The sequence below is a fragment of the Xiphophorus maculatus genome, chromosome 14, assembly GCF_002775205.1.
Source record: "Xiphophorus maculatus strain JP 163 A chromosome 14, X_maculatus-5.0-male, whole genome shotgun sequence".
Taxonomy (NCBI): Eukaryota; Metazoa; Chordata; class Actinopteri; order Cyprinodontiformes; family Poeciliidae; genus Xiphophorus; species Xiphophorus maculatus.
The window spans coordinates 13,283,704-13,295,789 of NC_036456.1; the positions used below are offsets into that span (position 1 = coordinate 13,283,704).

The 12,086-nt window shown below is 38.5% G+C and overlaps 1 protein-coding gene across 4 annotated transcripts in view; it reads right to left on the reverse strand.

The window, feature by feature from the left end:
* LOC102229865 (regulator of G-protein signaling 12-like) overlaps positions 1–12,086 on the reverse strand; it is a 47,960-nt gene that overhangs the window by 25,833 nt on the left and 10,041 nt on the right. The window contains exon 1 of one of the 4 annotated variants that reach the window (XM_023346228.1): positions 2,638–2,810. The exons of the other annotated variants lie outside the window; for them this stretch is intronic. Coding sequence (XP_023201996.1) covers positions 2,638–2,766 — 129 coding nt within the window. The 5' untranslated portion in view covers positions 2,767–2,810. Of the gene's footprint in view, positions 1–2,637; positions 2,811–12,086 lie in introns of those variants that run through there. 4 annotated transcript variants of the gene reach the window in all.

A 12,086-nucleotide genomic window follows, 5' to 3' on the forward strand; every position in this document is an offset into this window, starting at 1 on the left:
AAATGCTATACTTAAAAAGCTTTGTTCATTCTACATCATTTTTCACCAAATTTATTAAGATAAATGTGAAGGGTCTACAGAGTCACATGAGGCTCCAGATCTCTCCCCTAAAGAGACCATTTATCCTTGCATTATTGTCATATTTGAAGCTATTTAACTCCAATTAGTTTTCTATGCACCCACAAGCATTTAGCAGCTATTTAAAAGCCTATTCAAAAGGAACAAACATAGCCTTGGGCTTTGCTACCCACTTTAATGTTACTAAAATATTACCTTACACTAAGCAAAGGCCAGATGCAGAAAGGGGGAAGATGTCTGAGGAGCTCACAAAGAAGATAATTGGTATAAAAAGTTAAGATTTAATATCAAGAATATTGCAATAAGAATCCTGCATCCAAATCTTGTGGAATGAAACTCAAAGCTGATGGGAATCATAATCCAAATAATAGGAGAAACATTGAACCATTGAAAACCATCATTAATGGATTTCACTGTCTGACAGAAAAAGACAGGAGACCCAAGAAAGACACAAAACAGGGGCTGCATCTGGCTAAAAGAGCCTTGAATCTGTGCATGGCACGTCAGAATAACGAGGTAATTTCAGGGAGTGAAAAGTGATTTCCCTGCTGGGATGAATAAAGTAATTCTATTCTATTCTAAAGTTTCCTGGGTTGAAAGGTATGGACCTTACCACAGGGGCCGCTTTTCATTGGCTGATGCCCATTCTACGTGGTCACGTGCGTGGCCATCTCACAAACACACTGTTAGCTTCCCGTTAGCAAAGTACAGCATAATGGCAGAACTGATACAACTTCTACACCTTGAAGCCTGTCTGCTACACAGTCTGACGTTAGCTAAACAGATCAATATGCAATGTGTCTGTATCTGACATGCACTAAAGATTGTATTTTTAGCAGAAAAGGCTTTGGACTGAACTGTTACTCCTGTTAGCCACTTTAGCACCAAGTACAGCTAGTCAATCAACCATCACTGTGTTCAGGGAAGTGCTGATTAATAATTGAGAAATAAATATCAAGCCTGGAAACTTGGTATCATAACGAACTGAATGTTATGTTTTTAACGTAATCTTTGCTCGTCTTGTGGGGCGCAGGCGGTTGCCACGGTAACAGGTGTGCTTACTATAAAGAGAGAGAGAGTAAAAAGGTAGGAGTGGTTTTGAGCTTCTGGTCCCCCAACAAGTTAATGACCCAAAACATGAATCTAAAATTACTAAAAAAGCTTGAGGAGAAAACACTGAACTTCTTACATGAAAATATGCACTTTGAAGATGTCGAACTTTACATTTGAGAAAGTGTGGGAAATAGTCACAAAACATTATAACGCTCAAAGTCAATTCACTTCCTAATATTTCCAGTTAGTACCTGTAAACAAACCACTTCATACAGTTTTACTTGAACCATTGTGTATTAGTGTTAAGTACTTTCAAATACTATCTACAGGGTTCCTCTCACATTTTAAGTCACTGCATTTTATTATCTTAAATCTTTGTATTAAACTCAATTACTATTTACTGTTATACATTATAAACCCCGATGAAAATATAACAATTTTAAGTGACCTTCTGCTGGAATTTTAAATATATTTTTTTACTCATAATACAACATTTTCTTACAGAAGACAATGAATAGATTACAGACAATTACTTTAAATTGCCAGTAGTCAAGGCAGGTACAAAGTGTCCCCTTTCCAGGGAGGAAATTTTCATTGCAAAATCTCCCAAAGCAGACAGGACCAAACCTCTAAATTGGAAGGGGCAAAATAATCAGGACCTTCTAAAGTCAGCAGATCACTTAATGGCAGTGATAGCTGCATAAGAAATCACAAAGTTTTATTTGTATTGAGTAACGAACTAAAAAAGGTTTTTTAACTGGTCAGTCTGTATTTTGACTAAACCAATGATCCGTGTAGACAGTCACCACTTGGCCATATGTTCTCTTCCACAGTTGGCACCTCTAATAACAAACTTCTCAGTGTGGGTGGCTCTCCAGCATTTACATAAGACAGCAGTTTAAAGTCTAGCTGGGAGATATAGCTAGACTTTTCAGAGGTCAAATAAACGGATAACGTGCTCGATCTGAAAAGCCTATGATTTGGCTTTTAGTTAGGAAAGGTTTCTCTGTGATCTTCCCACCGTCTAGCCAGAATCATAAACACACCACAAGATGTATTAGTGAATGGCATCACTCAGAGACAAAGGTGGCAAAAGTATGAAATGAGTAGAAAGAAAAAAGTGAACAAATTGTTGAGAAAATCTTGGAAACATTAAGTGCACGAGCACCACTCCCTCACAGGGTATCTCAGATGTTTCAAAAGAGACTTATATTATCTTTAAGACTTTGGGTTATTTACCCATTACCCATACTAATTTTCGCACACTTTGATGTACTCAGACATTTCAAAACTAAACTTTGACTCAGGCCGAGGCTGATTCTAACACGCCGCTAACAACCGCAGGTCCATGCTGAGACAGACAGCTGTTTTAAGTTGGGCAGAGAAAAAGACGAGCGACAGAGACGGAGATCAATGAGAAAAACAGCTGACTGAACAAAAGGATTCTCCTTTCTTCGAGGTCTAAAGGAAGAGGAGGCTCAGTCGGAGAGCCTACTGTTTACTTACAGTGTTGAAGTTCCAGCTCCTCTTGAAGGAAAGTCTCTTTTTGAGACTCATTGTTCCCTGGTCTGTTACACTAGAGGCATACAGGCAGAACCTCTGTGTGTGTGTATGCGTGTGTATGCGTGTGTGCATGTGCTAATGCATACCTGAACATTCCCCACCCAAAAACTCGGCAAACCATGTCTGTACAAGTTGGAGAAAGGGGGAAGAAAGGGAGGGTGAAAGAGGAAGAGACTTGACAAGGTGCTGGACAAAAAAGAAAAAGAAAGAAAGAAAATTCAGAACAAGGAGGGGTTGGGGGTGCTTTCGAAGAGGGAACGAAAGCTTTTCTTACTTTGCAGCTGTTGCTATGGCAACCTGCCTCACAATACACACGGTCTCTGTCAAAAGTAGCATGAAGGAATCGGGAGAATTAACCCCCATTTATTCCCGGGCGCAAAATCCACACTCATTATTTAGAAAAAGCAGAGTGGCTTGCCCCCGCTTGCTCCTTTGTCTCCAGTCGGGGCGCTCTCAAAGGCAGAAGAAAACACTGAGTCAGTTTAAATTGAGACCATATGAATTTTTGTTCAATCTAAATGAAAGTTGGGTAGGATCACAAGCTGAACCCGAGCCTCGTTATCCACCGTCGCGGAGCTTCCCTCCTGCAAACCCAACGGCAGTCGTGTCAATTAGTGCTTTCTGCTCGCAGTTAAGCACACATAGCAGCGAGATCTAAATATATACACATTTTTATTCTGAAATAAGTCATTCACTCCACAGCAGGACTCTCCCACCACATTTCCTAAAAGTCTGCAAGAGGAGCAGTCTCATTTTGAAATAGGCCTGTGGCGTTTAGGATGAGACACTGAACTTGTTGAACATGTAAAAACTAGATGTGATACAGTGTTTATTAGAAGCTTTGCAAAGAAGGTGTTTATTCTCAAGATGATTAGATTTCACCACAGCTTGGGAATTAGTGGAAATGACTGGATTTATAGCTAGAAGCATGGAGTGCCTTGTTGATCTCAGGAGTTGATGTGGGTAAAAGAATTAGTACAAAGAGAAGCGAAACAAAACGGAGGAAGGACATGAATTATGAGTGTTAATGAGGACAATTAAAATGAAAAACAAGCTTTTAAATTAAGAGATATGTTGTTAATGTGACCTTTTAATCGCAAAACAACTAGACTAGATCGTTTCCATTGCTAATTGTGTATTTATATCTCAGTCACAGGTAGATTACATAAAGCTGCAGTATGCAACTTTTGTAAAAAATAACTTTTTATATATTTGTTCAAACTTTCACTCTGTTGTGACAGTATGGTATGAGACAGATAATCTGTGAAAGAAACCAAGCTTCTTCCTCTGCTTTCTCCCAGTGCTAATTAGAAACAACCAGTCAGAGCCAGGAAGCGAGTCTTAGCAATGTCAGTCACCCTCTTTGTGGCGCTGTAAATAAAAGACATAATAAAAGATTCGCTTTATAGCGAATCTTTAAGATGGTGACACCCAATTCCTCAGAAAAATTTTCATTTAAAGAAAAAAAAAAGATTTATTGGATAACTTTCATAGTATCCTCTATCAATCACAACTTTGTCCTATTAAATTAATTCAGACCCCAAAGTTTAGCTTCTGCTTAGACACCCTGGTTAAAAGGTGATCCGTTTCATATTATACCGTCAAAACATAACAATAATTTTAACAAATATGTAAAAAAACACTTTTTTAAAGAATCCATTTGGTGGCCTTAATTTCACAGTAGATTGACAGGAAAAAGGTATAGACAAGGTGAAGTAAAAGTCAACGGGCTGGGACTCAAATCCTTGACAGCCACATCAAGGACTGGGAGCCTCCATACATGCGTTGTTAGTTCCCCTACGCCAAAGCTGTGTCCACATTTTCTTTAATATAAAAGTTACATTCTGCAGCTTTAAGCTTGTAGTGTTATGTCCTAAAATGAAAGGAACTAGTATTTATTGACACTGTTTGAGTCATTATAGGATGTATTTTAAGTATTTTATTTAGTCTGAAAAGCTCAAAGTTTCAAGTTTCAAGTTTGAAAAACAGATAGAAAGCAAATTGTTAGTTCTAGTCATACTAAATTGCCTGCACTGGTGACTGCAAAAAAACTTATTTCTTAAATCAGGACTTCTTTTACCATGATTAAATGTACTAAAATTAAGCTGCAGTTTTTTTTTCTAAATTTCTCAAGGTGGTTGTTTTTTTCAAAAGGCTTCCACACATCTTTATCAGGTGATCAATACATGTGAAGACTGCTGTGTATTTTGGTATCTGAATTCCCCGGCAAGAACCAGCAGAGTATTTTTTAAACCATCAATGCTCAGCCCTTAAGATTCCTACACGTCTACACAAAAAAGGAAATGTGCTTGACTCAATCATCAATGTTTCCTACGATTATAAGTGTTCACACCTCCACAATGTTTCAATGAAAGATAAGGGCCGCAGACAGTTTAATGTGCGTGTGTGTAGCTGCACTATGAATAGAACAGCGAGCATCCTTCCTCATAGTCACGATCGGCTGCAGCCAACGGGATTTCAAATCAAAATTTATTAAATGCAATTGCTGAGGAGTCACTGTGTCATCCTGCATCCCTTTAAATGGCACAGCAGTTTCAAAGAAGAACCACCCACACAGAGATCGTCTCAGAGACCTTCCGCTTTGCTGTAAAAACAAGTCGAGCAAAAATGTACAAATCCATTTTTTCCCTATTTGATAGAGGACACAACATCTTGCTAGATAGCAACACATCGCCCAGCAGCTGAAGTTCTTTAAGCTCTTTTGCCAACAAAATTTCACATGTAGGTCTCTGCACTTGAATCCACACTGAAAAACTGTTGCAGTCTTGTTCTGACAAAAGAGAAGACTTCCTATTTTTGGTCAAAACGTAGCCTTCGAACAATCCTCCACCTTGACGTGTTGAAGCAAAAGAAGTTGAGCTGAAATTTTCTATTACTTTCAGGATTTCCCCTCTAAAAGAGGCCACAAATTTACAAAGTCAATTAGTATGCCTTTGATGTGCCCTAGCTGCAGCTGGAAGACTTTATAATTGTGAATTGCACTAGAACAGCTCCTGGTGCTCCGGAAAGCTCTGAGTCTAATGATCCCACTGTGTACTTGAGGCGAGAGCTCGGTATTGTGACACAGAAAGGGAATGGAAATGCTTTCATGTGACGATAACGTCTGTCATGTAGTAATTGGAAGCTGAACCCAGCAGTGAGCTGAGTCATCAATAACTGTAGTAACATGAATCTCCAGACACTGAGCGGCCCATTTCCGCCCTGCAGGTCTGATTTTGCCCTCCGACCTCCATCACACAGAAAGCCGACTGCTGCAAGGTGATACATCCAACAGTAGCAAACGTTGTCGTGACAGATCGTCGGTAGCAAAGCAACTTTTTAGCTTTACTCCTTGGTGCTTGTGACACAACATACAAAAAGCGAGCGCAGAGGCTCTACTTGATTCCATCGATTCGTGAAACAATTCCAGACAGTGTTCCTGACATCAATAGTTAGTGGTTGTCATAAGGCTTAATTGCATGGTAAGTGCTCCGCTGAGCAGTCCTGACTGCAAAAAGGCTAAAAATAATCAAGGTTTGCTATCTGTGGAAGCAGATAATCTACCCCCAGAAAAAAACAACAAGAAAGAGCCAACTTCCTTTGGAGCGAGGGAGAGTGAGGGTGCGGTAACTGATAAAGTGGAAGACACATTTCTTTCCAGATCATGCGAGGATTGTGAGGAAGCAAAGGAAATGTAGAGGGTTGGGAACTTTGGAAGCTCTCGATGACAATATTTAATCTTAGACTAACATAATTAATAATCTATCGTGAACACCTGATAGTGTTAATTTGATTTTAGAAAATAGACAGTCAGATTTATTGTTTTTTTATCTGGGCAAATCAAACATGGCAAGCACGTATGCATCTGATTAGGCTTACAACGCTAACGAACCTGAAAAATGTATTCTTACTTCTTTTTTTTAGTATTTTCTTAGATTACAACCACAAACGTGCTTCTTTGGATTTCATGTGCTGAATCAACACACACTGACTCAGTCAGATTTATTGGTGAGCTTCAGTGAGCATCAATATCAAATCTTGCTTCAAAATATGAATTAGGCTGAGGTCTGAACTTTGACTAGGCCTCCAGTATTTCTTTGAGTATTGAACAGAGTTTAGCTTTATCAATCTTCACATTAACAATGACCAGATTTCCTGCCCTTGTTGAAGAAAAGCATCCCCAACCATCACGGAGATGCCGTGTTCAAGGTAACAGGCAGTGTTTATTTTCCACCACACAACATGTTTAGCAATTAAACTAAAAAGCTGGATTGTGGTCTCATTTGTCCAGGGCACCCTGAAGAATAATAAATCAATAATTTAGTAATATTGCTATCAATGTTTGCCTCATTATATCAATACATTAACTAGTAAATGTTTTGTTGTTTTTTGTAAAAACAAACAAAAAAAAGACTTAATTAATTTATTTTTGCACTCAGACTTTGAAATTGTGATTTTGGGATTATGACTGTGAGGGGAAAAAAAGGTTGGTTCCAATAATACACCCATTTTTGATCGGGGTTACTAATATTCTAATATTCACAATGTGAGAGGAGGCAATGAAAAGATATGCGGAAAAAGTGGTACTGTGGTATACATCACTCATTGTATCAGATTACCTGAAAAACTCATCTAAACTAATTGCCTTCCTGAACAGATCCTCTTTAAAGTACCTTAAAGAAGCTGAGTGTCCACATGTCTGGCGCTTGGCCATGACCCATGTAAACACTCCAGACTTGCATAAAGAGACATGGCTTTTCACTGTAATCCCTTCTGCGAGCAAATGGGTTGCTCAGAGAGGTGCATGGACGATTTGCATGCAAACACAGGCCGACGTCACACTATGTTTCAGCTCTAAATCCTTCCGATCGTCACTAATCTACTGCCTGTTTCCCAACTCGCCCAGGTTCGGCACAGCAGATGGTTAAAGCTCTTCCTCTTTGTCCGGATTAAACTGGAATTATCATAATTTGCGAAGAGCATTAGGCACTTGTTGCTGAAAATAATAGAATAGAATAATTCTTTATTGTCCTTCAATATGGAAAGTTAGAATAAAAAATAGATGAAATAATAAAAAAAAAAGGCTGACAATGAGAAGCTGTGGTTGCTATTCAATAAAAGAAGAGGTGAAGTCTATTCTTTTTGCTCCTCAGTTTGCTGCAGGGTTTGTAACATAAAGCTTTAGCCCATATCAGAACTTCTCAGACTCACCTCAATGTAGGGTTTGATCCTAAAACCCCCCGAATACCTCTGCCTGTACTTGCATAGCCTGTAGAGACAGACTCAAAATCTTAAAAACTCAAATACGAATCCAGCTCTATGAGAAGCATATTGAAGGTAGTGTGACACCCAAAACAAGTAAGAAACAAAAGGTAAAGTGGACCTTCACTACACAAATAGAGTAACTTCAGAGGGAAAGAAAATGCACTCATCACGACCCCTCCCACCACAATTTATTATGGCAGAGAAAGGACTGTGCTGGCAAGAGCCTGGAGGGTCTGAAGTGGATAAACCACATGAGATGCCACCACACCCTTGTTGTCCCCTTTCTTAAGCCCCTGCAGAAATGGACTTTCCAACCTGAACCCGACACTTATAATTAGCTCTTTTTTAGCCCCCACCCCATCCTCACCGTTTTCCACTGAACTAAATAAAACTTGGTGTAGAATGTTTTGATAATCACGGGTGCATGGGTACGTCTGTTGTGCTTTGGTGAGCTCATAATATGAAACAGTATCGACATTCTGAAATATTTACTGAATGTTGCTGTAGTGTTACCAAGAACTGTTGTTACTGTTTACTTGCGGTGCAAGTCTGAGTGAGCTTGCTGCCAAATTATTTTGGTCATGGAGGAAATCTGAGTTTCCTCCATGACCAATAATGGAGGAATTGGTCATGTTCCAATAAAATGTTTCTGTTTAACTTTGCTTTTCAGTGCTTGAGGTAGAGTGGCCAAATTTCAGGGGGAAAAAAAGATGAAAGAACAACAGATTTTTAGTGCAGTAACTCTCTTGTTGGCATACCTGGAAAAAGTGAGTAAAAAATACTTAAAAACTGTTATCTTTGAATGCATTTGCAAATGCAGTACTGTTTAGGTATATTCATTTAATTGGAAAAAATCCAAATAATGAAATAATTGCTTTTAACAAAACCACCAGGGTCACTCGTATTGACACTACTAATTATTCTGTAACATAAAGTGTAAAAGGTGCATTTTTTAAGTTGCACGGTACTATTTAAAAGGTGTCAAAATACCCAGGAACTCTTATTTAGCAATCTGTGACTTTCTGTTTTCCTGGGCTATAAATAAGAGGTGACACAGTGGGGTCACTTTTCTTCTCTTTCACTCGATGCTGTACTGTGACTTTAAGTTTATTTTGTCGCCCTGCATTGAGCACGCTTGCTTTTGGACAGCAGTCTTCGCCCATAATATTCAAGGCATATTTTAAGTTATTTTAGATCTTTAACACTGAGCTCAAGCTGAGGTGGTCATGCCTTATCTGTGACTGCTCTAAAGAGGAGCTGCTCATAGCTCATAGATCTATGCTTTTAAAGTTTCACTTCTGGCTCTCAATTTAAACAGAGCCCAACATTTGAGTCCAATTGAAATAAATTCTATTTTTATTGTTCAACATTTTTGATTATTTGAATCATCTGGTTTAACGTACCTCCTTCTTGTTGCTCTTGAGGTTACTTTTATTGTGGTTCCTGTGTGGGACTTTTGAGCTGCATTTCTGTTTTAAAGTGTATTATAAATGAAGATGATACTGACAAATGAAAGAGTGGCATCTTGGGTCACAAAGGTTTGAGGGTAACGGGCTATGTTAGGGTTAAAAGTAGTGTAGCATTACATAGCTGCATTTCAGCTAATTTTTATTACATCTGAGAAGGATGTGGTTACACATGGTATGTGTTGTGAGAAAAGGATGACAGGGAATGACAAGGGAACACATTACCAAGACCTTTTTATTTAACCTACAAGAGGAAGATGTTACAGAGGAAAGTGTGTGTCAGTGCTTCTGGGCCAAGCTGCTGTCTGAACTATCCAAGTTTATGACTCCCACACTATGAAGTAGACATGACCTTGGAGCTGATTCTGCAGCATCTTGTCCTGAAGCCAATCAGCCATCCCCTCAACTCTGCACAAAGCAGAAGCATTTGAAGCAAACATGTTTTGGCATTAAAAGGGGAAAAAAAACGTCAGCAGTGTATAGTATGTCAGACATGTCTACACTGTAAACAGGAATCCAATAAAAGGCCTTCTAAACACATTCCTTGTTGAGCAACCTCCACACCCTTGGCAGTAGAAGTATTGTAGAAGTACTAGTGAGGAAGGTAAACAGACGGTGAAGATGAATCACTTAGAGAAGGTACAGTTATGGGTCACAAGGAGGAATCAGCAGGATGAGTGAGTATGAAGGGCAGTGTTGTTAACGGGGGAAGAAAATCCTGAGTGTCGAAAGATGATGTCATGGCAATGGTGAGAAATGAGCCAAGAATGGAGAAGCAGCTTTTCTCCATCTAGAGATAGTGAGTATTTTCCGTGGCTATGGTTTGGTCAAACTGCAAGCTCAGCAAAACCACATCCACATCTGTTCAGCTGATTACTGAATGTAGAATATTCATACGCTGAGCACCTGGACAGTTAAATACCATCTAACCAACTCATGATGTGTTATTGTTTTTTTTTTTTCCTTCCAGTTTGGATAACAACTGAGCAGGTTTATGCAACAAAATATTTTCAAGGGAAGAGGAAAGTGGAAAAGAGGACAACAATGGAGACAGTTTGAAAATGTCATCCCATAATGCTAGCCTTGGGGACACTTCATGAGCAAAACTGCCCCCCTCCCAGAGCTGGCCGTGTGATGTCAGAGAGATAAAAGTGTCTTGTTGGCCTGAATCTACCGCTAATCCCAAAGAATACAACAATTACAAAAATCAAAACAAGATGAAGGGAAGTCTTAATATAATGAAGTGTAAAATCACACATCAAAAAACAAAACAAATTACATTTTTGTTATTGCAGTGTATATTATTCCTTCAAGTCCTTAAAGCTCTTTAAAACCTAAGGAGTGATCAATCATTATTTGACCGAATTGCTACAGTACACTGAAAAAAATTATTTCTGGAGGATATTAAATATTACTCAATTAAATAATTGAACAAAGTTAATTGAACAAAGTCTTTCTCCAACGATGACGTCGTAGCTTCATCTCTCTCTATCCCCCGCATGCGCCTCACTCTGACAAATTACAAACATGGCAGCATTCTATGTTTGTTGCACTGTTTTGCGGCAGTGTTTCAGTGCCACTAACTGGCCGGCATAATCTTTTACGAAAATTTACCATGTTTGTCTGTGTGTAAATATAATCGCTCATTCAACCCTTATTCTCAAATTCTTAGGGTGCCCAGCGCAGTGGGGCCAATGTAATCTAAAATCAGTGAAAAGGCTTGTGATTAAAAATGTTTCTGCGTCACAAAAAATTAAGTTTGTATATGGTATATATCCAGTTTAGCCACAGCACCAATGCTAAAGTCAATATTGCAAACAAACTCAGGTCCTTGACTGTAAGGAAGCTTTAAAAAGTTATTGATCAGGGAATCACTGTTGGGATTGGTTGTCAGGGAAAAAGGTTTTCATTTCTGTCTTACATGTTCACATGTAATCTTGTTAGAACAGATCTAAAAAGGTTTGCATAATGCTTCAGCCAATACTGAGCTAATAAGGTTACAACTGCTAGCAAGCTCAGGCGGGCATTGTTAAAAATACGCACAACCTTGCTGTTTTTGGAAGGAAAAATAGTTGTATGTAAAGTTCATATACACACAAAAACATTATTACGCTTTCAGTAAATACCATAAATTAAGTCAGAGGAAGTACAGAAATGTAAGACGCTGTTGAAAAGGGAAGTGTATTTTCTATGCATTATCAGTTATGAAGTTCATTCAGGCTGTGAGGGAGTGAGATCACATTTATGGATATAATATTCTCCAAAGGAAACACAGCTAATCTCTAAAGATAATCCATTATTGTGCTAATCAGTAAGACAAGATGCTATGGACAAAATATATATAGTCATATGTAATAAATTAGAATATGTGATCAGTGGAGGTTCATATGTTTCATTTAAAGAATAAAGTTATTAAAACAAATTAACTTTTTAACAATATTGTAAATTAGTTTTTTTTGGAATTTGCCTGGTTTATTCAATTGTCTTTTAGTTGTTAAACTTGCTCCATTTCAACTCAAATCTAGAAATCAACTAAAATCCACCCCAAAAAAGTAAGTCAATTTTTACACGTCCACATCAGTTTCATAGCTTAGATCCTTAAGAGTGCAGTGCTGCTAAACTGGCGAATTAAAGCAGGGACATGCCTACACAAAGCAAATA